The 24,182-nt window shown below is 41.5% G+C and overlaps 2 protein-coding genes and 1 long non-coding RNA gene across 8 annotated transcripts; 1 reads left to right on the forward strand and 2 right to left on the reverse strand.

The window, feature by feature from the left end:
* Positions 1-1,285: 1,285 nt before the first annotated feature.
* On the reverse strand, positions 1,286-7,200 carry LOC117478947. 2 transcript variants are annotated; one of them, XR_004555517.1, is made up of 4 exons: positions 6,938-7,200; positions 6,416-6,665; positions 4,416-4,640; positions 1,286-1,600 (listed from the first exon to the last, which is right to left on the reverse strand). It is a non-coding gene; the product is annotated as an uncharacterized LOC117478947 (long non-coding RNA). The 2 variants fall into 2 exon arrangements; XR_004555515.1 differs by lacking the exon at positions 1,286-1,600 and having other exon boundaries at positions 4,305-4,640.
* Positions 2,285-4,115, forward strand: LOC117478937. Its single transcript, XM_034125915.1, has one exon. It carries the CDS (start codon positions 2,747-2,749, stop codon positions 3,386-3,388), a length of 642 nt encoding a protein of 213 aa, XP_033981806.1. The 5' UTR covers positions 2,285-2,746; the 3' UTR covers positions 3,389-4,115.
* Positions 7,201-8,650: 1,450 nt separating the features above from the next.
* LOC117478347 (coiled-coil domain-containing protein 9B) lies at positions 8,651-24,092 on the reverse strand. 5 transcript variants are annotated; one of them, XM_034125385.1, is made up of 14 exons: positions 23,844-24,092; positions 21,053-21,160; positions 20,856-20,960; positions 20,586-20,741; positions 20,024-20,173; positions 17,407-17,469; positions 15,474-15,652; positions 13,687-13,730; positions 13,509-13,547; positions 13,025-13,121; positions 12,004-12,037; positions 11,322-11,913; positions 11,152-11,234; positions 8,651-10,839 (listed from the first exon to the last, which is right to left on the reverse strand). In XM_034125385.1, the coding sequence occupies exons 1-14, from the start codon at positions 23,853-23,855 to the stop codon at positions 10,813-10,815; spliced, it is 1,689 nt and encodes a 562-aa protein (XP_033981276.1). In that variant the 5' UTR covers positions 23,856-24,092; the 3' UTR covers positions 8,651-10,812. The 5 variants fall into 5 exon arrangements, with proteins under 5 accessions (XP_033981276.1, XP_033981267.1, XP_033981259.1 ...); XM_034125376.1 differs by having other exon boundaries at positions 20,586-20,744; XM_034125368.1 differs by having other exon boundaries at positions 11,146-11,234; positions 20,586-20,744.
* Between the last annotated feature and the right edge of the window lie 90 nt (positions 24,093-24,182).

Genomic DNA, 24,182 nt, shown 5'->3' on the forward strand with positions numbered 1-24,182 from the left:
AGTGGAGTTTAGTGCACAGCCTCCGAGAGCACCCGGGGCACACCCTGAGAAATATGCATTGCAAATTAGGTTTGCAAAAAACACGCAACCCAACTAAAGGTGAAAGTGCCGAATGTCAAACCCTATAGATTGAGCAGTATCTGTTGACAGTATTTGAAAAAAAGCTAATCATAAATAGTAAATTCACCTGAATTACAAAAAGAAACCATCTCATTGTATGTATTTTGTTTGATATTTCTATTTTTCCCTATGGCAAGGGAGGAGAATGGATTTTTTCATGTGTTGCTTAGAGCAATATGTAAACATAGTTATTATTAGAGTTATCATGAAATGATAAAATAGCCATTTATAAATAGTGGTAAGGCATCATTTCATAATAGTTCACATAAAAAAGTGTTTATACACTTCCCAGCCCATGCAGTCAACATGTCGATGTATCCTTGGGCAAGATGCTTAACCCTGAGTTGCTCCCGATGGCATGGCCAACGGTGTGTGAATGTTAGGTCCTAGAGTAAGGTACACTGCTCTGTATGAATGGGTGTGAATGGGTGAATGACATGTAGTATGTAAAGCGCTTTGAGGGGTCTTAAAGACTGGATAAAGTGCTATATAAGTACAGTCCATTTACCATTTACCATTTATACTGTGGCTTGAGTAACCAAGACTTTTTATGGAAAGAGATGCCTCCGTTGTATTGAGGTGGAAGCAGATTTCTCACACATGTCTTAAAACCTGGCAGACATATCAATAAAAAGCATGGGTAGAGCTAGGCACCACTGGGGATAAGTGAGAAAATGTTTTTGGTGTAGTTAGGGTGAACCCACCCTTTAATAAGTAATTTTCACACTTCCACAGCCATTTTAAGTTGCCATTTGCTGTCAGCATATCAGCCTTTTTTTTAACAGAATGACAAAAACTGAGTCTGCTTTGTTTTATCAAATGACACTCCCTCGGTCCCTGGCGGTCTGAACGTTTGCATTAGATATTGGACCGTCTTGAGGTTTATTTGAATGATATCCAAATGACCGGGAATCCTTTGTTGAAACAGCAGGCAGAGTCCTGCCTCCAGCTATAAATGACACTGCGTTATGACCCTGTACAGCTGGTGGTGGTGGTATGATTTGATCAAATAATAAGCTGACACGTAAATAAAATCCAGGTGATTTGCTGTCATACTATAAAGCTGGGGCTTCCCACAGCAGCCATGTATTTACATTGAGCAAACAATTAAATAAAAGGTCAAAACAGGTTATGTTTGCAGAATTTATGTGAAGAAAAGCCTGCCCTTAGACTGTATACATACTGGTTCCTCCATTTCTAGTGTAATTGTGTCACCGTTTATGTTGCAACCATACGGTATAGCATATCACCCTGCTCCAAATCTCCATATCTTAAAACATGATAATCAAAACAAGCAGCCTTCCTATAAACACTTGAATTGGTGTCACAGGTACATATCCCATATGAGCTGACAGCTAGCCTTATAGCAGCAGGAATGTCTGCAGAGTCTAGTTTCGTGACAGCAAATGCATTCTTTTTTTGTGGCCGTCCACTGTGTTTGTCATATTTTTTCTTCTTCTTGACATCAGTTTTTGTGACACTGGAAACAAAATAACATAGTTGTTTGTTAGATGCAGTGATATAAAAGAGAGTCAAATTCACTTGAAATAATTGTATTTATAAGATGACATATGTAGCCAAGTAGAAATTGATCTAGACCAAAGTAGCCTACTTTAAGTATGTTATTGATAGGTATGTGAGTTATAATGATAACCAATGGAGTTCAAACATTAGACTATATATAACATTATTTATTTGGTAAATTAATACTCCACTAATGCTATTGCCCCTGTGCTTAAACTGTTTCACCTCTGCAGCTTCCCAGAGGACATGCGCAATGACAAACCCTGGGCTCTGTCCATTGTGCTGAAATTAGGTTAAGTGAACCAGGTAGGATCAGGTCCAAAGTGATTAAAAAATCTAATAGGTCTGATATAAAGTGTTATTTATGTGGCTGTTTCCAAAAGCATTGAAATATTAATTAATATCGGATTAAATTAAATTAATCACCACTTCATGGGCACAATTGTAACCGACATCCATTCCACTTGGGTGCGCACACTTTAAGGTAAACACACTGCAGCGTCCCCCTTGATCCCCCCACTACAACATCCTGCTCTCCATGTGTTGCACAAGCGTCCTGATGTGAACATAATGTGTGTGCGTGTGTGTGTTTTTCTTTCATGCTTTCTTCTCGCTGATGCACAGTTGCTGCTTCTTTAAGAGCCACCGCCCGCCCCCTCTCCTGTATTTTTAGCTGAGCCAGCCACTTCATTTGCAGGATAAGACAGACAGTTGTGTACCGTGTGATCTCACTTAATCGTTTTTAATAAATCAAATCTTATGCTGCGTATCTGCCGTGGGCCTATGCAGCCAGCTGTGTGTTGGACATGTCGCACAGGGTAGACATTTGTCCCGCCGCTGTCGGATGCTGAAACGCGCATCAGCCTGTGGATGCTGGATGTCCATTATGAAACGCAGTACCGGGTATCAGGGGCATTGCATTTGAGATCAAATGAATTACAGGAAATCAATTTAAGCTGCAGAACAGGCTACTACACGGTTAAAAGAGGTCCGGCATCTTTCTGCTCAGCCCGCAGCTTTCTCTCTTCTCTTGGATTGTGGATAACAAGAAACCTTCAAGACGGAGGGGGTGGTGGAGCATCGAGGAAAAAACAGGGGCAATATGAGAGAGCGGGACTTCATGCCCAATATGGAGAGGGGCAAACCTGCTACTTATACGGGGGACAAAAAGGCTAAGATGGCTGCTAAGACTAACAAGAAGTGGGTGAGACTAGCCACTGTTTTTGCATATGTATTGTCCGTGTCATTAGCAGCCATTATCCTGGCGATTTACTACAGCCTGATCTGGAAACCGACCAGCTCATCCTCATCTGTGGGGAAGCCAGGGGTGCCCGGCGAGGTCACCCCCACCGCGAACATCTCAACTAACATCTCCAGCAGCCACAATGTGTCAGAGTGGAACTCCACACAGAATAATGGACTGCTAAACCAGACCCAGTACAGACAGGGCTTTCAGTGGGACGACAGAGCCGAGAGTGTGGCCGTGTCCGGGGCGGCGATTGCGCACTCGCAGCCGGAGGAAGGACTGTACGCATCTTCCCACGGTCACACACGCGAGGAGAGATCGGACACTTTGGGGGGACAGACGGATCAACCCGGAGCGAGCCACTTCATCCCGTCAAGCACCAGGGAGGCTGGGGGTGAGGAGGATAGGGAGGCGATTGACAAAAGCGAGACTGATCAGGCGGCTGCAGATGTTCCTCCAACATCCGCGACAACCACAGCCGGCCAAAGAGGGGACTGATCGGGCCTCGTCCCGGCCACCACACCCCCCTGACACACATAAACTGACCCTACAAGGAGTGTTTTACAGAATCGGTGCCGCAGGTCGGATAACACACACATTAAACTCATTTTGCAGAGCCTCTTATGGATGCTAAACTGCACCTATTAACTGACATCTTCTTCTAATGACTGAGAAAAGATGAGACCAGTGAACACTGTTTCCCCCTTCAACACTAACTATGCGGTTTTCTGTTTTTGTTTAGGCCATCTGTATGCCTTAAATCAATGTGTGTCTACTTTACCTCGGAAAGCTTCAGAAGCCACTAACCTGCCCGTATGCGTGGACAACACTGGTATATAATATGTTGTTAAATGAATAGGACACAGGAGCCAGAAATGTGTTTTTGCAGGACATAAATATTCCCCACAGGCGATACAGCGCTTGAAATCACTGCCATTCACTGGTCTAGAAATCAATACTGCATTTTAACATAGGCTGTGTTTTATTTTTGTGGAACAAACCTGGATTCCAAGTAGAAGAACCTGCATTATTGAGTTATGCTCAGGTATGTGCATATAACCATGTAAATGTATTGTGTATTTGGTTATACATAAGAGGCAGGCATACTTCATTTGGGCCTTGATGAACTTTTAGTGTAATTAGATAATTTTTATTAAAAAAGGTACAGTATGTATGATAGGTATAACTATATCACAAGATACAAATAAACATCTTTAGAAAATAATGCTCTGTTTTATGAAAGATTTATGTACTGTAAATCATGACTACATTATTCTGTACGTATAATATTTTATTTTCTCCAAGCCAGAATGGATGATATATATATATATTCAAATAAATGTTAAGTTTTTTCCAGACCTCTTACATCATATCTAAAGCCATGGGGATTTAAATTAACTGTGGTGCACTTCAGACTATTAGGAAAAAAGTAATAGTGAAAAACCTTCATTTATTGATTGATATGAAGAGGTAGGAATAATAATGAACTTTTAATCAGATCATGGAGTGGAGGCACTTTAATCACCTGAGTGAATCGTCCAGTGTGTGATCAGAGGGAGGGATCTGCTCCTTGTGGAAAGAAGCATTCATTTCCCAGTGTGCCACAGTTCAGTCGCTGCGTCTCTCACTGAAACCACTTCACACAGTCACATGTGACGAACTATGAAGTGGAAATAAGACCAATCACCCCATGCGTCCTTCTCAGCAACATGTGAGGGAGGTGTATCGATTTGAGAGCTCTGTTGTTGCGCTGTACAAAACAGAGAAGAACACATTACACAATACCACTTGATGCTATTTTTGATCCAACTCTCTCTTAAAAGGCTGGTTTGGTTTTTATGCAGGCTAAAATAATCGTCATTCACTATCATGCTTAAACTAAAACCATTTGATATTGGCTGAACAGCATCAGAAATGGTATGCTGTGATGTAAACAGTGATGCACTGTTGTGTCAATATGACAGATTTTCAGAAAAGAAGCCAAGGTATGCGTCTGGTGAGCTACAGAGGAAGTCTATTCATCGGGGAAGACGGCACAAGACACAAACATCCCCCCATATTTACATCATAAATCAAGTGTACCGGACAAATGTAATACAGAGTGTGAATTAAACAGCAACAGGCCTGTCAATACTGCAGTGGCCACGGTATATGAGGGTCGTGCCCGATGTGATACTGTGCCTCTTATGGCTCCTTGTGATATATGAGAGCAGAACGACCTATTGATGTCGGAGTTAAATCAGCACTTAGAGTTGTTCAGGACACTGCATGCGACCTCATGACCCAGACAGGTGATTACATTATCGTCATCTGTTGAATTAGAGTGCAGTATGGGATTTGTTTCTAGGCACAAGCCAGGCATCACATGGTTTTTTCTTTAAACAGGTTTATTAAATCATACAAATATATTAAAGGCTGCAATACATTTTTAAACTTTGGCTATTTGAGCTTTAATAGCTACTTTAATGCCAGATTTGTCAGGAACGCTAAACAACTATCCACCAGAAAATCTACAGTGAGACGAAAGAGCCAATATAAAAAAATCCATACCCAAAAATGTTCACAATCATCAGCAGATAAAGTGTTAAACTCTTTAGTTATGTCGTTTAGCACAGTATAGCTTAAACATCCAAGGGAAGTTACTAAAAGTGTTTGCTGTGAGCAGGGATTTGAAATTATGCTTTTGAAAATGTATGTATATGTTTCCTCATCAGATTTTACATGCTTTTGGCATTCACACTATAGCCAAGAGACCTTACCAACAAAGCCGGAGGGATTTTAGTCCTTTTGTTACAATGTTGTTTGAGCAAGACACCATCAGAAAAGTTTTGCAATGTGAACAGGATGTCTTGTGATATATGAGAACAATATGAAGGGTGCGAAACAAAAGCTAAACTAAAGGGCAAAACTCTAGAGTGATGCATAACAAAACAAAAGCCAAGATGTGTGTTGGTGGGCATCTTTTTAGGCATTATGGTAATGTTGTTTCAAGACCTTTTGAAAATATCTATTGTATTAATTTTCCAATCATTGCTAGTTTTCAGCAGGTTGACATTACAATTCTGTTTTTATGATGCAGGTGCTAAAGATGTATGTATATTCAAAATGAGAAAAAGATATGGAACTATTGCAAAGGATGCAAACAATAACTACTGAGAAAATAGTTTAAGGTCAAAAGGTCATGGAGACTCTAGGACTTTTGTGTCAGTGAGATGGGACATTATTTCTGGCTCATTTAGAGGCATATTTGAATTAAAAGGTCAAATAAGGTAGCATCAGTAAAAATACACACATTTCCTAATATTTCTTTACGCTTCAAAAAACCTGAACGTTTTCAATTTATGTTGAAATATTTAATCTAAAACAAATTGCACTGTCAAATAATGTCAAACTGATTATCAAGCATGTACTAAAACATCACAATGGGACAGAAGGTTGCTTGCTTCCACTAAACTCTAAGTAATCTATTCCTAAACAGAAATCCCAAACAGGGAGGTAATGAATAATTCTAACAAAAGGACCGACCTCAGATAGCAGACAGCACATGGACACCTTGTCAGCCCAGCCTCCTGTCTCCTGTCAGTGTCCCCTGGCTGGAGGGAGGTGGTGGGGGGCCACACTCTGCATGATCAGGCCAGCTGATGTTGTTGTTGTTGTTGTTGTTACATCCTGAACCATGGCAGGGCCGGGGGATGACGCACGACATCAGTGGGTCTGCCAATCTTCTGTATGAGATTCTGTGATGGGACACTTCCACTTAACCTACATCCATCAACTGCAAAAACACACCCCACTGAGTTTATGGCAATTAAATGGCCTCATAGACCATGGGAAATATCTTTATAGCAATTCAGATTTCAGCTTAAAAGTTGTCAATTTGATATCAAGAGCATTAATATAGCATCCACAACTATTTGCTATTTCATGATAAAGTGCAGTAATGTTAACCTGAACAGAGAGCAAGTCGCTCTGCCTCCTCCTTGCTTTGTTAATGTTTACATAGCCAGCTCAAAGCCATGTTGGTAAGCACATGCATAGCTAGCTTACCTCCACTGTGAATATTGGTGGTCACGGAAAGTTCCCGACCAAAGGCGTCTTTGCGAAAACGAAACGGACATTCTCTAGTTCCCCCTCAGGTAAACTTGTGTTACACTCTGTCTGTCGTTGTTTGCATTGTTAGCGCTGTTAGCACCTTTAGCCGCTATCCGTCATGGTGAGAGCCGTTTGGAGGCAAGCTTTCTGCTACTTTGAACCATACAGTCTTTGAACCTTTAAAGATTCAAAAATGAATTTGCTTATTCATGCTTGCTTATTCGCTTCATTATCTCTAAAGCTAACACAATATATGTTGTTTATTAAGTTCATAAAAAACTGAAAATTATAGAATGTAGTGATTTTCCCAGGTGATTGATTTTCCGTTGGCCCGGATGCAGTGACTTCCTGGAGTCTTGCCATCACCATGATGTTGACTAAATACTGTTGTGAGCACGTACTTAAGTCTAATTTGTTCTGCACTGTAGCACAACAGACTCATTTAGTTATGTGTTAATGAAGAATACACTTCTGATTATAAATAATACATCTAATACTTGCTCATTCGTGGTTTGAATGCACATTGTAGACGAAGTCACTTTGGAAACAAATGGTCTGACATTTACTTAAAAATGCAAGGCAGTTTGCTGGCCGTAGCTTCAAATTTGCCAGACATATTTGGTTCCAATCTTATTATTATTTTCTAACTTGTTTGGTAGCGTTTTTTCCTTCTGTAGCCTATTGCTTTAAACTACCGTAAAAATAATTCTGCATTTAAAGGTTAAAATTAACCTCAAGCATCATTGTAGCCTGATTTTGTTACAGTAGTACGAAAGCTACTGTCAGTGAGGACTTTCTCTAATCCATAAATGTGACACCTAGCACCAAAAAAGACCTGTGATTGCACACAAAAAAGGATCCTATGAAATCTACAATGACAGGTCTCAGCACCATCTTGTTTAAAGCTGTTATATTTATATTATATATTATAGTCCACAAATCTAGCTCTTTTTTTCTACCTTAAAGGCAAGGCAAGTTTAGGTAGAGTGCAGATGAAATAATCCTACACTGCACTTCAATCCTCTAACAGCCTACGGGACTAATTTCCATAATATCAACACCCCCACTGTAGCACTGTACCATTGCGTCAGACCCTTTAAACCTTGGGTAGCCTAGCACCAAAGTGTTCCAGGAGTGTTATCGATTAAAACCATGTTTTTTTTACATCATTTGGGAGATCAAGAAACCTTTAGGCTTGTATTAAATATAATATCTAAAGAAAACAAGGGTTCATTTTCAAGGAGTATGAGGCTGCTTTAGTAACTGTACAGGAGGTCACATATGCCCTAAAGCCTGAGTGGCAGCAGAAGGCTACTATGGAGATAGCCTTGGGAGAGGATAATTAAAACAGTTGCACCTATGGGAGGTCCCACCTGTAGGGCTGAGAGGGAGCCGTTTCCAACCCGACAGCCCTGCGGAGAACTCATCAGGAATTAATCAAATCCAGCTTGAAGGCTGTTGATGCCGAAATGTGCTCTACATTTACAACACTTCTGCCCTCCTTTCTCTCTGAACATCAGCACAGCCTTATATTTTATTTCTTTTTAGGACTTTACAACTAGAGAAAGGTTTGCATACATATTTGTGTTGTTTATCCCAGGGGAAACAGTGAAATGGGGCGGAAGGTAAAAGAGGGTTGAACATGCAAAAAAACAATGCCAGTCATGATTTGAGAGTTTGAAAAACAGAAAAGCTTTATTCATGATCTGTATGCCTCCTTCCAAATGGATTTAGGGTAAATTAAGCTATGTTGCACACAGATTTAAATAAGTAGCAATCACATACACACTTATACACAGGCACTCACACATTTTCCTTCCTTATGAGAGTATGGGAAAACATGGAGGACAGCAGTGGAGGTGACAGTGCAGATGTATAATAACTAAATGCTAATCAAGTACAAATGCACAGCTGCTCTATGGTTGTAGGTCCTACATTTCATTTCACTAAATTGAATCCCACAGGGAAGTTTAAATATTTCAGAGGTAATCTGTATTATCTGTTTTGCAAACAAATATTTCCTTTACCCTCCATTCAAATTCCATATATAATATAGAATAAGGCCACAACTCAAAAACAGCACACATTCTTTCTTGATGTCTAGAATTTCTGAATTGTTTCTTAGTTTTTCCAGTGTGCTAGATTTCTGATGATTTATATTTGATGTAACTACAGCTGAAGCTGACAGGGCCCCAAAGAGTAGGCCACTATGTTCACTACTTACGGTTACATAACTGTTTTTGTATTATTGCCTGGCGGAAGCCAACAACTTATTTGAGGACAGAGTTCTTGTGAGGCTTCTTACTATAGTTGTCACTTGAAACCAAAACAAAATCTAAGAATGGCAATAAATAAAACAAATCCATACATGTCACAGAGGGAAAAAAACAGCTACTGAAATGTACATAGACATTGTTTCACAACATATTTAGCTATGTAAAATCATTCTAGTTAACATTCTTTTTTCCAAATGGAAAGGCAAATAAATAAAATCAATGCTGATGTTTAGTACAGTGTTTAACACTACTGCATGTTATGGTACACACAATTAAGGTACACCTTCAATATTTGAAGAAGCCAATATGCAAGGCACAACAAATGGCTAAATTCTTGAAGCTTCATCAGCTTTTCAAAAATATAAGTTGTCTTTCATGATTATAAAAGAGCTCACAATACAAAACAATGCCAAAAGGGAATTGCAGCTGAATCCCAGTGTTTTGACTGTGGACTAAAGGCTGAAAGTCTGTGGGTCCCACAGGGGCCAAAAGCCTCTACAGAGAAAAAGGCTGGAGGCTGTTATGCACTGGGTCGCTTAACACTGCTTGTTTTAAAACAGCAGGAGCAAGCTATTCAAATAACATAATGTTCTAGTTCCCAAATTAGTTTTTGATTCATAAAAGGTTCACTTTCATTATCCTGCAGTCCGTTGTTTAAATAAGTAATTTTACAGACAATTACAATTCCATGTTAAGAAGAAACATAAGAGTCTGAGGAAGACCAGAGGATTGGGATTCAGCTGTAAAACTATGTGTTAAAGGGCACGTTTGAGACTTAAATTCTGCTTGTTTTATCCAATTTGATAAACTTCCTCTTGAGCCACAGAACACGTTTACATTTTACAAGATGAGTAACGCTCACCAAGAAGCATAAACAGAGCTTGATGTGTCCTTGATTAAGTACCCCTTAAAACAAAATGCAGTTATATTTGAGAAACCTAATGCCTATGGCAGTGGCCAAAAAGTCTCAAATGTGCCATTTAACAAGGATTTGATTTTTGATTGGTGAAAGGCCATAGACTGATGCAGGAAGTAGTAAATAAACACTATCTGTGGGTATAAATACAGGCTCTACTGTATGTCAGTCACTACTGTATCATTATATAACACAGACTTGAATTTACTTATTGAAAAAAACCTCTAAGGCAGAATCAGGCACTAGATAATTAGACTGTGGCTGAAGTTTTTATTCAAGAGCTATATCTAAGTGTTACTGATTAGCTTACCTCCTGATACCTGTACCTTGACATTTTCATACAAATGTAAACATTCAATGATATTGCACTCAGGCAGCGTACTGACATGCTGAATATTGTGTCAGTACACATGCTTTTAATACTCATAGTGCTTGGATGTAAAAAATATTTGAGCAGGAAAATGTTGAACATTCCTTCATCCAAATTTGAGACGATTTGAAAACCATAGCAGAATTAAACCATGGTGCTCTGTGTAAGCCATAATCAGGGCATTTCAAATGAGCTACCAGAAGCAAAATGCAAAGTGGCAAAGTCTGTGTTGCTGTGACTTGGTTTCAGTATTTACATCCCAAAAATGTCAAACAATCTTCCCATGCTCTCTTGCCTGCAACAAAAAGAGAACAGCATACACAAAAGTATTAGTTCAACTGGATTTTTTTGTGCAATAATCAAGTTACGTATTTCTTTTCTAAATGAATGAATATGGCATGGTTTTATATATTGTCAAGCTGTTTCAGTGGTGGATGGGATGAAGACGCATTCTCTCATGAGACTTTTTCACATTAGAGAAGTACTAAAACCAAAATTGCCTCTCTCTTCTCATCCATTAAAAGCATGGTACATTTGCACTTTCCTCCCTAAGTCCATTTACACATTTATTGATTCTCTCTGCCCTCTTCCCGTCACGCACACTGACTTTGTCGCTGCTGGTGGAGTGTGTTGGGTGTGTTTCTCCCGACTCCAGACTCAGGACAGACAGGCCGGAGTCTATTAGTTCCTCTTTTAAAGAAAAATCAACATTAGCTTAGTTATATATCACACAGGTGCACTGTTAGAAAATTCATAGCCAAGGATGTTTCTGCGTACCTGTGTTTGTGTTGCTGATGTTGCACTTGGCAAGCTCTATAGATTGGACAGAGATCTCCTGTCGAGAGGCACTGTCTTTTTCGGCGGAGATGGAGCTGGGAGCTGTACTGGGGCCACTGTCTTTTTCACCACATTTGATTTCAGAAGCCTGCTGCTGGGCAATAGGAGGAGCTGACGAGACACCTTCCTGATCCACGTCCTGCTTTGCACTTTCAAGAGGCCGCTGTGGCCCCTGCACTTGATGTTGTTGTTTTTTAGGTGAGGAATCTTTCAAGGAGCTTGCACCTCTTGATTCTGAGCAGGCAGAGTCCTGAGAGCCTGTGGTTTGATTTGTGTGAGACCCCTGGATGAGTTCCTTTGAGAAGCGCACTTTCTTTTCCAAACCCTGAGGGGACGACGTATCTGCCATGTCATCTGGGGGGGTGTCCTCTGTGACTGTAGTGGTGGATCCACTCACTTCCTCAGATGTTCTCAGTGAATCTGGGCTCTGTGACGGTTTCATTTTCAAGTCCACATCTTTCTGATCCTCTACGTCAGCGTCCGTGAGGGCGTCAAGTTCCTCCAAGAATTCCTCTAACGTTGTGTCAGCAGACTGGAGGATGAGATTTGAGCAGCAAATCAATTTTTACACCTTTATTAACAGTTATGAACCAAGTCATGTTTACACTTGCCCATGTCTCACCTGTAGGTCCTCTCCGTCTTCATTTGCCTGCCATCTAAAGGAGAAAGGAATTTGATAAAGAGAGAGTAAAGGACCAGAACAGTGGAGATAGATAGCTGCCAGTAGTTTAGCTAAAGCTAGCTTTAGTCTCAGCTGTTGAAGCCTCAGTGGCCTATGGGCTGCCTGACTAAACTACAATCTACTGCCAGCTGTGACAGCAGCACAGCCTGATAACAAGAATATGTTAGGACACACCTGAATGCTCATGATCCTTTCCTATTTATTTTCACTGAGACACGAAGAAAGGAAATAATTGGTCCCATTACACGTTTACATAAAAAAGGTTATAATATGGCTTTGAATTATTTCCCAGCTTTCACACTGGTACAATCCAAAGTGGAATAACAACCGACTTTCTCCTATGGCTTGTTGGTCCTGCTCAGAAGAAGGGTTTGCCTTGTAAAACAGGACTAAAATATATTTAATATTTATTTAGGTTTTTTCAACCACGGAAATGTACCCAACGGTTAGTACAAGAACAGCTTAAACAAGTAAAACCTGGGTTTACAATGTGTGTGTGAAAGGGAACTCAATTATCCCTGAGTCAACTGTTAGCCCTGGGCTGTGCAGTGCCGAAAGCCGTAATAAACGTCTCACTTCCTGGTTTGTGACCTTTTGGCCTTTTAAGATGATGGGCGATGCTTGTGCAACAACACACCCTGAAAGCCTCCTCACTCAACCCATCAAAGTAGCTGCTTTCACAGCAGAGGAAAGCTGGAGGAGAAATACATGAATGCAGTGATATACCAATGAGGCATTCTGGGCTATTTAATCAGCTGCCACAACTTCTAAATGAAGCCTCATGACATCAAGAAGAATTTGTACAATAGGGCACAGGGCAGGAAAACAACAACGTGCCTTCCCCCATTCGCTTCATGTATTTCATTAGTTATTGCATGTTTTCATGAGGATGTGGTGAGATACATCCAATTTGTTGGATCAACTTTAACATCAGTGTGTTGTGTGTGCTGTTTGTACTGACCTCCTCGCTCTTCCTGTCAGACGCTCTATGCCTTTTGCTTTGCTGCTTATCACTTGCACGTTTTTAGCTCCCTTGTCTTTCCCCCGCTTCTCGTGACCTAGGACAGAAAAACACAGTGAATGAAGCTCACAATAAAATGGCATTTTACATAAAAAGCTATTTCTCCTTTCTGCTGAGACAAGATTCTATGAAATTGTTTACTCTTTGTCTGGTGTTATACATCTTTTAATATGATTGTTGAGCACTGCCTCTATATTATCTGCCTATTTCATACAAGCTAATATTGGACCAGTTTAATGAACCCCTTGTGAATTATATCCCACACCAGTATCTGGTTTCAACATAAAAAATACCAAAATATATGCAAGATACTCTCAGAATACTGGTTGACTGAGGCTTCAGAAAATAACACAAAATATTAAAGTTTTGTACATCTTATGATGATTTCAAGGCTCTAAACATGTTTAAGTGTGGGAAACCACACCTGCCCTGGACTGTCCTCTCCCTCTAGCATTTCGTCCACCTGGAAAAGGAAAATGGATTAAATATAAGAAAAAATAAGAAAACAGGACCAATATAACGAAACACATGATGTTATCTTCATAGTGTGTGGGGAAAGGTCTTATAACACGTTTTCTGTATTGACTGTGTGAATGTCTCACCTCTGCTGGAAGGCCCCCAGTCAGGGATGGATTTGTCTGAAAGCCTAAAAGAGGAGGTTTCAGTTAAACCAATGGAGTCCAGGTGACATAACAGCCCATCCATCCCACCAGCAGCCTCTTCTGACATTGAAGTGTCATTATTGTACATTATGAGAATTGTAGGTGTTGCAGGATCAGTGAGAGGTTTTTACTCCATGAGTCACACCCTTGTATTTTACAAGCAGTGAAGCCATTTATATTGTTGAATAAAAAACACATTTCCTCTTCTATTCTTACTCCAGTGCCTTGTTACGGCCTCGCCAAATAAGGCAAGGTATTCCATCCCTTATCCTGAACTAAAAATAGCCGTTCCTCTCTTGTCTCTTTACATTTCGAAGCTTCCTTAAACAGCACATTATTCTCTCTGTAACTCTTTCTACCACAGCTTGTTTTGTTTGAAATCTAACAAACACTTGACAGGAATGTGCTGCATTTCTTTCCTCCAGTCAGTTTAGGTTGCTAATGTGTGTTTTCAAAAACTGTTCACAAAATGAGAATGCACAAATAGTTAGGCTAACATACTATTACCAAATAGAATATATCATGATTCAATTTGCCTGACATGTCATTATTTAGTGACACATTAATTTAGCAACATCCTGTGACTTCATGAGATTTAGTCTTGTGGTCAAGAACCTCATCTAATGGATTCCTCCACTGACTAATATAGAAAAAAACAGGAAGTTCTTCAAGGTCAGATTGTTTGTTATTTACATCTGCACTGAAAGTGAATGAAGCTTTTCAGCAGCTTCAGAAGAAAAACAAGATTGAAACACAATTTGATTGCACTCCAAAATAAGATAATTTGTACCCAATTACAGTGTATTTTTTTAATTCACTAATTAATAAAGTAATAGTAAGCCTTTTTTGGGGAAATGTGCCTATTTATTTTCCTGCAGAGACTTGAGAAGAGAACTATAAAAGATTGATACCTAACCACACTCATGTTTGTCTGTTAACGCAGTAACATTGTTAGCGTAGTTTAGCTTAGCATCATGCGAGAAGTAGGGGAATTAACTAGCATGGCTTTGTCTGAACGTAACAAGAAAAAAAACCTAGTCTACAAGTTTAAATGTTTTAAATAAAACGCCGCAATAAAAAAATATATACTCCCAGAATTCATTTTTGTAAAACCACAAATTGTCATTTTTACATTTCTGCATTACAGTACAGATTGAAAAAACTGAATATAAAATATAAAATTGGGAGCTTTAGAGGTATTTGGTAGAAATATTTGTGACCTTTGAATAGTGCAATGCAAGCAGTTTACAGTTCTCATCCTGCTACCAATATTTATGCTAAGCTAAGCTAGCTGTTTGAATATAAACATGAGAGGCATCACTCTTTGCATTATGTTCCAGCAAAAAATGAATATGCGAATTTCCCAAAAAGTTAACTCGCCCCTTTTTTTAAATACACGATGGGGGTTATCAGCACAGTTAAAGGAAACCATAAAGAATCATCTTTTTTTATAAAAAAGTGTTTATCTAAGGGATTGATTCCCAATTCCTAACAGAACAAATAACAACTAACAACGTCTCAACTACCAACTGCTCAAAGACTATTTGAAAGATGAGTGTGAATTTGAAGATCCAGACGATTCAAATGTTTCATAAAAAATTCTTGGAACTGAATTACCCATCATAAAAATATAAGGAGCCAATGAAATATCACACGGCAGCGAAACTGTAGGAAATCTGAGACATTATCAGATGAAGAGCCTGGGGAAAGCTGAGACTGAGTCTTACATGTAGTCAGTCTTGTCCAGGTCCCACGCCCGTCTCCACTGGCCCTTGGCGTTTTTGTGGCGTGCCACTCGCTCCTTGTCGATCTGCTCGCGCTCTCTCTTCCATCGCGCATACCCCTCCTGCTCCTCCTTCGACGTGGGGATGTTAAGGTCTGTGCTGGCCTGCAGGCTCTCAGGCTCCTTAGCAGACACAAAGCAGTTTAGTTGTGTTAAATGCACAACACAAGTAGCACACTGAATGTGGATTCATATCATATTACTCTACACTTGGGAGTAATGAAGCCCTGGCACTGAAACGCAACGGAATTAAACACCTGCACCACTCTGAGTGCCTTGTTATAATACATCTGAAGCATCAAACTACTCGCTAATCAGAGAAATGAAGCCCGGCTGGTCATAAACAAGAACAGCTTCAAACAGATCAGTAGGGTTTAGAACCAATATTGTATTTGTATTGTTTTCATGCATTCCACATGACTGTAAATGCCCATAGCTGAGTCACTGTAAATGCTGATGATGGCCTTTTAGTGTCGGTACATTCCACTTAGCTCCCATTTGATACAAAAAGCTTCTTGTTTGTGTACTGTGGCGACTGCAAAGCAACACAATCCCATTATTTCAGACAATATTCCAGGAAAAGTGCAATGTACTGTAAATGTAATTAGGTCCCCTTCTTCCATTCCCCTCTTAACCTGTTTGTTGATTACTGCGATGAGAGCAGAAAGGATTGCTTGCTAATACTAAAGAGAGATCTGATGCAGGCTCTTTAACACATCAAAGGGGACAGAGGCTGTGTGCTCTTGTAACAAAGCCCTTGGGCGGATAAAAACACTGCTGTGCTCCGAGGGAAATCACGCAAAAGACGGGCGATCAGTGCTCATCAGTGTTTAGATTGTATTACAGCAGGAGGCAAATGATGTTGCTGTCTTGAGAAATATTAGAATCGTGTGTGTAAAATGGAAAACACTCTGCATTTCATAACACAAAGAGAAACAGCACAGTGGCTGGTAAGAAACCAAGATGCGTGATGTTTTCTTCTCAGGTGTGGACCAATCACAGCTAAGTAAACATGTTGTACAGTTATTGGCGAACACGGCATCTGTACTCATCCCTCTGCTTCCATCGCCCTCTCCTCTGCTCCCCTCCCGGAGGACATCATGGGGCCACAGGGGAGGAAGCTTCTCGCATGTTCCAACAGGCCGTCTCCGGCTGACACAGTAGCCGCCCTGCTAATTAGCACTTTTCAATTTCTCGCTTACGTGGGGGGGCCGCGGCAGGTAGGCTGGACGTTGCACAGTGAGTGTGGATGGAGCTGATTTTAGATAGATTGGTACATGGTAAATAATAATGCTCTTATTCTCAACTGCTGAATGTCTTCCATTTAAAGCTGCTCTGGTTTAGGCCTGAGAGGTTTCTGGTACATTTGTTAAACAAAGCAGCAAACAAAAGCAAAGCGCTGTCTGACCCTTACCCCTTACACAACACCTTGACAAAAACTCAGCTTTGTATTTTCTTTGAGCACTGACTCAGCTCGGGCTGCAGAGCAGGCAAGGTGCAGAGAGGCATGAACAGCATCACTTGTCATGCGGTGTGTTCGGCGGGCCTTTGAAGCCCACCTTCCCTGCCTCCCTGGTTCTCATGTTTGGCGCACAAACGATCTCCGAGACAGCTGAGAAACTCCAGCGACGTTAACATTCGAGCCAGATGGGGATGAGCTCTAGAAATAGAGGTTGTGCGTGCCAACATTTCGTGTCTGTCTCCCTGTGAGGAACTGTGATGAGGAGGGTAAAGTGTATATTTGCATTTCTTTGTGTTTTTGTGTGGAAACCCAGCAAATAATATCTCACATCCTAGGAAGGGTATGTGCTAGAGATCGTGACAATATGCGCGTTAATAGGCTTTGCTCTTTTATGTCGACGGAGGCATTGTGGTACCTGGCATTGCTCTGAAAGCCTTTGATGCTCCTCAGCGTGCTTCTGCCCTTGTTTAACTTCATCCTGTCAGAGAGGAGAGACACAAAAGAAAAAGGAAGTTGAACATAACAACAATAAAGGTGACACAGCAACTTGTCGCCAGCCAATTGAACATGGATGTAAAGAGTCACATTACTGCTGCCATAAACAGTAAAAGCACATCAGGCCAGAGCACAGACTCATCCATTATCCTAGATTAAGAGAGCTACACTGCCCCCATGTGGACTCACGGTGCTACATCATGACTTCTGTGTCTCAGTTTGAAATGTCCTTTCTGCAATGAGGTCATCATAGCAGAGTGCAGGTGGATGAATTTCAGTGGTTTGGAAAATGAAACTCATCTCATTGCAGGTAGAGAGTTGTGTGCATTTTGATTGAAGTGTATTACTGACTGCTCCATTGAACACAGTGGATGAGTCATGTTGCCATTAACAGCAACACTTGTATGAACAACCGAGGAGGGGGATGACAATAAATGCTGGACAGCATGGTCTGGTGCACACACTGTGCTACCCACACCACCCAAATGCAGCCGGGCTTATGCACAAACACAAAAGAGTCCTGTCTACCTTGTTACTTCTTTCTACTCTCGCTCCTTCTTCTTCTCCCTCTCTGATCCTTTCCTGGCACCTCGCCAGGCCTGTCTCTTTGGCAGCATAATGAGCCTTTTCAGAGTGAGAAGGCAGTCGAATGTTAATTAGATCAAATCGGTCCTTTCAGGATGGTGGGAATGGGGAAACAATCGTGCCAGAGGAAGGCAGACCACTTAAGGTTCCAGAGAGGAGAAATGGAGGCTGGAAACGGCTAGCGAGCTGCCAGGGGTCTCTCCCCTTCTCTCTCACCCCCCGGCTCGTTTTTCCTCACTCATTCTACATTTCCTATTCTGCGGTCTCTCTCTTATGAGTGTGAACTGACAGTCTAGTCACAGGGTACTTCCAGGCATTACAATCTGCTTGGGACACTGCCAAATACACTACACCCCTCTCACAGTTATTATTTATTTCCAGGGTGTACCCCAGACACACACACACACACACACACACACACACACACACACACACACACACACACACACACACACACACACACACACACACACACACACACACACACACACACACACACACACACACTCTTATTGGAAAAAGATTTCAGAGGCGAGGCCAAACCAGAGAAATGTGCAGCTCATCATGGATAACTTACATACAAATATGTTTCGAACACTTGCCAGATAGATCCATGACATGTTCTCTCCCCATCAACACCCTTTGGCAGCGCTTCCACCCCAGCTCTCATAAACCGAGTTAAATGATACCGGTTGTGTAAACAGTGCCCTCATGGAAACCAGGTTTCTGGGATTCACAGATGACTGGTGAAACGGCTACTGTTCAAGTGCTGATTCAGTCCACATGATAAATAAAAAGGGACAGAACAAGAGGGCCAGAAATAAAGAAAAGAGAACAGCGTGTTTGGCCCATACAGTGCACATGAACTCAGACTGAGGCCAGTAGGCAGCCAATCAGAGGCAGATGTATTTACACACATATTCAGCCTCCACTAGCTTTGTGTCCGGAGACCCTTCCCGAGACAAGACTGTGTCTGTGTTTACATTGGTGATGTCTGTGCTGTGCAGCAACTCATTGATTGAGCAGCTTTGTGTGTCTGAGTGCATGGATTTATGTTTGTGTGTGTGTGTGAGTGTGTCAGACTGAGGCAGAGCAGCTGTTCCTCGGTTTCTGCATACCCGGGGGGGGGGGGGCCTAAGGTCAATGACAGTTTGGTATTTCACAGCCCTACCAGGGACACTGCACGTGTACATGTGTCTCTGTCTATATGCATTGTGCACAACATGTGATCTGAGACCTACAGTATATAGTGAAGCTATTGATGTTAAACATGCCGTCTCTGATCTCATACTACAAACAACAAGGAACTGTGTTGCAAGAGCTGGAGGGACTCACAGCCTGATCCATACGCCCAATGGCTAAATAAAAGCCGCTCATAGGGGAAGAAGAAGATAAAGAGCCATCATACCTGATTAAAATCATTAGTTTTAACGATTAGACAATATTTCAATTCGTCATTCGATAGAAAAACAAACTGTTTTCATTACAAAATAATCAGTAGTAAAGTTACTTTTTCTCCAAAAACGGCAGTAATGCTGTTTTCAGCCTCTTAAATTAGGATATCTTTTTTGCTTTTCTCTATTTAATCATACTAAACTTAATATGTTTGGGTTTTGTACTGATAATACAAGACATATAAAGACACATTTTCCCGGTAGGCCTTGAAACTGATATGTAGGATCTACAGTGCATCTACTTAACATAAATCTCTATTAGCCCACTCCCCGTTAATCCCACACCAGTCCGTCACTGCTCCAGTCCACCTCCTGTCTACACACCATTGTGCTCCATCACTGCAGGGGTGTGGCCAGCCGACATGTCTGACATCTATGTAAAACACATCAGTGCAGCACGAGAGGATGAACAAGGGGGGTTGAGAGAGTGGGAACACACTGGAGGGTGCATGGCGGGGTTTAAAATGCTGGAGCGTATGATAACTGACTGATTCCCACCTGTGCTGCCGTGTCCCTCTTGGTCATGTGAGGTGGATGCTTCACCCTCCCCGACGACTCCACACGCCTCATCTGTCCGTCATCTGCAGGGCTCTTTACGTCCGCAGAGCCCGGCCTCTTCTCTGGCCTCTCACTCACCACCCTCTTACCCTGGAGAGACACACACTCTTATTAGGGTATCAGTACTGTAGCAATGGGCATGTGGACAAAGGATTGTGAAAAAGCTACCAAAACCCTACAATTTAATCAAGCATCTTCATTATTCAACAGGATAACAGTTGAATAATACATTCCCCCCCATTCCTAACATATTGTAAACATGTCTTTACTTATACAAAATGATTGCCCCCTTCAATTCTAGCATCAGTTTTATTTTGTGCTAACTAGCAAATGTTAGCAGGCCAACAGGCTAACCTCATATAGTAAACATGATAAAGACTATTTCGCATTGTTATTGTGAGCATGTTAGCATGCAGAAGTTAGCATTTAGATCAGAGCACTGTTGTGGTTCAAAAGAGCTGTTAACTCCTAGTGGCAAACATTGGCACTGAGGTGTATTTACCTTTTTGCCAGCCATGGTGACCATTAGCTGCTTCCTGTGGCCCCGGCTGGGACCCTGCGGAGGGCCTTCTTCTCCCATGTCGGGCCCGGCCTCCTCCTGTCCTTTACCTGCTGGTGATCCACCGCTGAATGGCTTCTTCACCACAACCCGACTATCCTGCTTCAAACCAAAGAAACAAAAATATTCTCAGTGTTTGTGGCATCTTGTTTTCACAACTAAATGAGACTGTGTGCACCAATAGCATCAGTCACATCATTATAACAAACTCACATTGGTGGTCTTGCTGATTGTGATGGTAAAATCCTCAGCTTTGCCCTTTCGGCTCTGCAGCATAACTCCTTCCTCTTCTGCCCTTTTCCTGTCCTCTTCAACTTCCTAAATGAAAGTCAATGAAAACAATAGAATAATAAGGAGGCCTGCACGAGCTGCATTCAGAAGCCACTCTGCCTCCAGGCACTTGTCCTTACCTTGTGCCTCTTCATGAGCGCCGCATTCTTCCTGCGGAGAGCCTCGATCTTCCTGTCCAGCTCCAGGTCCCTCTCATGATCCCTCTTGGGCATCATGTCACTGGAGGGCTGGAAAAAATCAGATCATACAAGATCATTGACACAATAAAAAAGTTAATTCACATTTCATTTTTTAACACATTTCAATTTTTCTCTAGTGCCATATCACAGACCTTTTTGTAACTTTTAGCTTTTGGATATCATATCAGTTCTAGGGTACTAACCCAATACTTTATTTTTTAACTCATTGAAAATAGTCTAAAACATTTGATTAAAGTAGCCAAGAAATACAGTGCTTGAGGGTTTTCAATACACCACTAAGTGTGCCGTGATAACAGACACAGCACAAACACACCCGCACAACAACCACAGATGGAGCATTCATTACAGAGCTCGGTTACAGGGCGAGAATGCATATGCGGAGTATCCTAAAAATCCCAATGTGGTCAGCAGGGCAGGCCTACTCACACGACAAGAGGCCCCATACTGATAATCTCTCTCATGGAGCAGCATCCAGGTGTGTGTTAACACTTCCCTTCATAAAGGACCCTCATTAACTTACTGTACCATCTGCAACATGTGAGAGAGAGGTGCTGAGTTAAGAAATGTGCACAGATATTAAAGATAAGGATATTGTTACATAATGATAACGGTGAGGCATTAACCATGTCCCAAGTCATTTCCTTTTGCCTGCAGCACATGAATTATATTGGTCTGTATATTCTTTGGGTGCCTAAGGGTTTCCTTAACTGGCTACTAAAGAGGCACATGTCTGAGAAGATTGGTTTATGAGGGGCTCCTTTCTGCAGCATGAGGTTTAAGAATCACTATAGGATCATATTAATGACACGTCAGAGATGCAACAAAACAGCCAGAGGCCAGAGATAACTAGAATTCTGCAACTCATTTTCATTATCAATTCATATGCTAATTATTTTCTAGATTATTTGTTTGGTTTATTAAAATATCTGAAATAAGTCAAAAAGGACGATCCCAGCTTCTCAAGTCTTTAAAATAAAGTTGTTTTATCAGTCCAAAACTCATAGATATTAAGTATGATATTATAAAAAACTGAGAAAATGCAGACAATCTTCTTTAAAGGGAAACATTATTGTAAGGTCTAATCAATTATGAAAACAGTTGGCGTTGCAGCTCTAACTGGCATCTGGCTGTAGCTTCAAACTTAACTTACAAACATAAGAGTGGTCTGGATCTTATCATCTAATACTTGGCAAGAAAGTGCATATTCCAAAAGGTTGAACTAATCCTTTAAATTAGTACACCAGGGTATATGAAATGCCAGCACGAGGACTGATCACAATAATTGCTTACTTCATATAAATGTTGTTTCATAAATACATGCCCCAGGCAATGAGATGATACAAACAGAGAAAAACATTTATCTTCTGAAGCAGATGGTTTATTTTGGCTCATCTCATAGTTTAAGCTTGGAAAAGGCACAAACATGTCAATTTTAGTAATAATTCCCTTAGATTTCTTGACAAAAAGTGATGTGATAGATTGAAACATGTCCAAACCTTTTGAAAAGATGGAAAAAGAGTCATGAATTTGATTATTGTAAGCCAGCGACTAAGGGGTTGCATCTCTCCTCATATAGTAATAAAGTTTTCATTCAGCAGACAACAACAGCACTGATAATACCCAATAAATGAAAACCATTGTTCAAATGTAGACTCAATTAAAACAAGTATTTCCCACTTCGAATGAATAATGGATCACTGACTGTTGTTAGCTAAAGCTGAGAAGAAGTGACAATAGAAATGTTTTGACTGGTGGTTGTTGAAACTGTGAAAACTCATAATTCACTCGATGTATCCCATTCTCCACACTCTTGTAGGAATTATTTTAGAAGGGTCAGACCTTCTCGGCAGAGACAGGAAGTAGATGTGCCAAAACAAGTCAGTCTATCTCCACTGTTGCCCCCAGTGACGACGAAAAAGTCAAGGCAGCTTCGATGTGATGTTACACAGAATGATGACTCACAGCTAGTGAGCCCACGAAGACCAACACATTGGCACTGACAAGATATTATTCGGTGCATTTTTCCAACGTTGCCCTTGTTACGCCTACAAAGATTAGCTGACACTGAGATGTTGAATGTGTTTGCACAGCCTTAAGTATAAAAGCAAACTACACATCCTGAATGCAGTTTTGTGTCAAACCTGGAAAAGTTGGGACTCACTCAGAGAAGCATCAGGCTGAAAAGTGGTTACCTCACAGCTTCTAGTTGTCAGGGTATCCAAACACAACACACCATGAGGACATACCACCAAGAATAGGCGCAAGGGAGAGTCCGGCTGCCCAATCTAAATCTCAGCGAGGCCAATGGCTATGAAGTAAACCCCGGCCTCCACAAACTGAAGTGGGGATACTCTGCAAGGGCACGGTACCCCTCTGGGTTCTGCCGGACAGTTTTGTGATTGTGCCGCAATAACACGCAATAACAAAATACACAGAGACATTGTGGGTCTGCCAGCGGACAGCACCCATGCCCAGGACAGGCAGAGGGAGGGGGCCCTGCAGGGAGAACGCTGCCAAGGCTTACTCCATACCCAGCGTTCCTGCCACCTACAGGAGCTACAGCAGGGAGAGAAAGAGAAACGCTGCATGTAGCCACAGCTAAATCTGCGACAGAGGAAAAGGAATAGGGGGAACCTAACACCAGAGAGAGAGAGAGAGAGAGATAGAGAGAGAGAGAGAGTGGGATGAGAAGGAGAGGGAAGGCACTCACAGGTCTTTCCATGTCAGCGCTGAGAGCTGGGCAGTGTCCAGGCGAGAGGCAGCCGGGGCGGCAGAGAGGGCTGCCTGGAGTCGACGATCATGCCTCGATTACAATGAGCCAAGTTGGGCAAGCAGCCAAGACGTCTAAGAAATGCTCAGAGCTCCCCTGTTCACGGATTGCACAGCACCCATCCGCTCGTGCTCCCTCTCCCTCTCCAGCCCTCCCACCCTCCTGCACATATGCTCCCTCACTCCCTCTCGCCCTTTCTGAAGCACTTGCTCTTTCCCCTCCTCACTTATACTCAGCTCAAAGCATGCTAGTTAAATCCCGTCAGCCTCCTCCCCACAT

Source organism: Trematomus bernacchii, unplaced genomic scaffold (genome assembly GCF_902827165.1).
Source record: "Trematomus bernacchii unplaced genomic scaffold, fTreBer1.1, whole genome shotgun sequence".
NCBI classification, from domain to species: domain Eukaryota; kingdom Metazoa; phylum Chordata; class Actinopteri; order Perciformes; family Nototheniidae; genus Trematomus; species Trematomus bernacchii.

Bases quoted from the DNA above. Each gene is read 5' to 3' on its own strand.
- LOC117478937 (XM_034125915.1), top strand. From the start codon at position 2,747: ATGAGAGAGCGGGACTTCATGCCCAATATGGAGAGGGGCAAACCTGCT.
- LOC117478347 (XM_034125352.1), bottom strand. The intron at 13,122-13,508 runs GTGTGGTTTCCC...TTTCTGTCCTAG, and splicing joins GAGAGGACAGTCCAGGGCAG to GTCACGAGAAGCGGGGGAAA. The intron at 11,914-12,003 runs GTGAGACATGGG...CTCATCCTCCAG, and splicing joins AAGACGGAGAGGACCTACAG to TCTGCTGACACAACGTTAGA.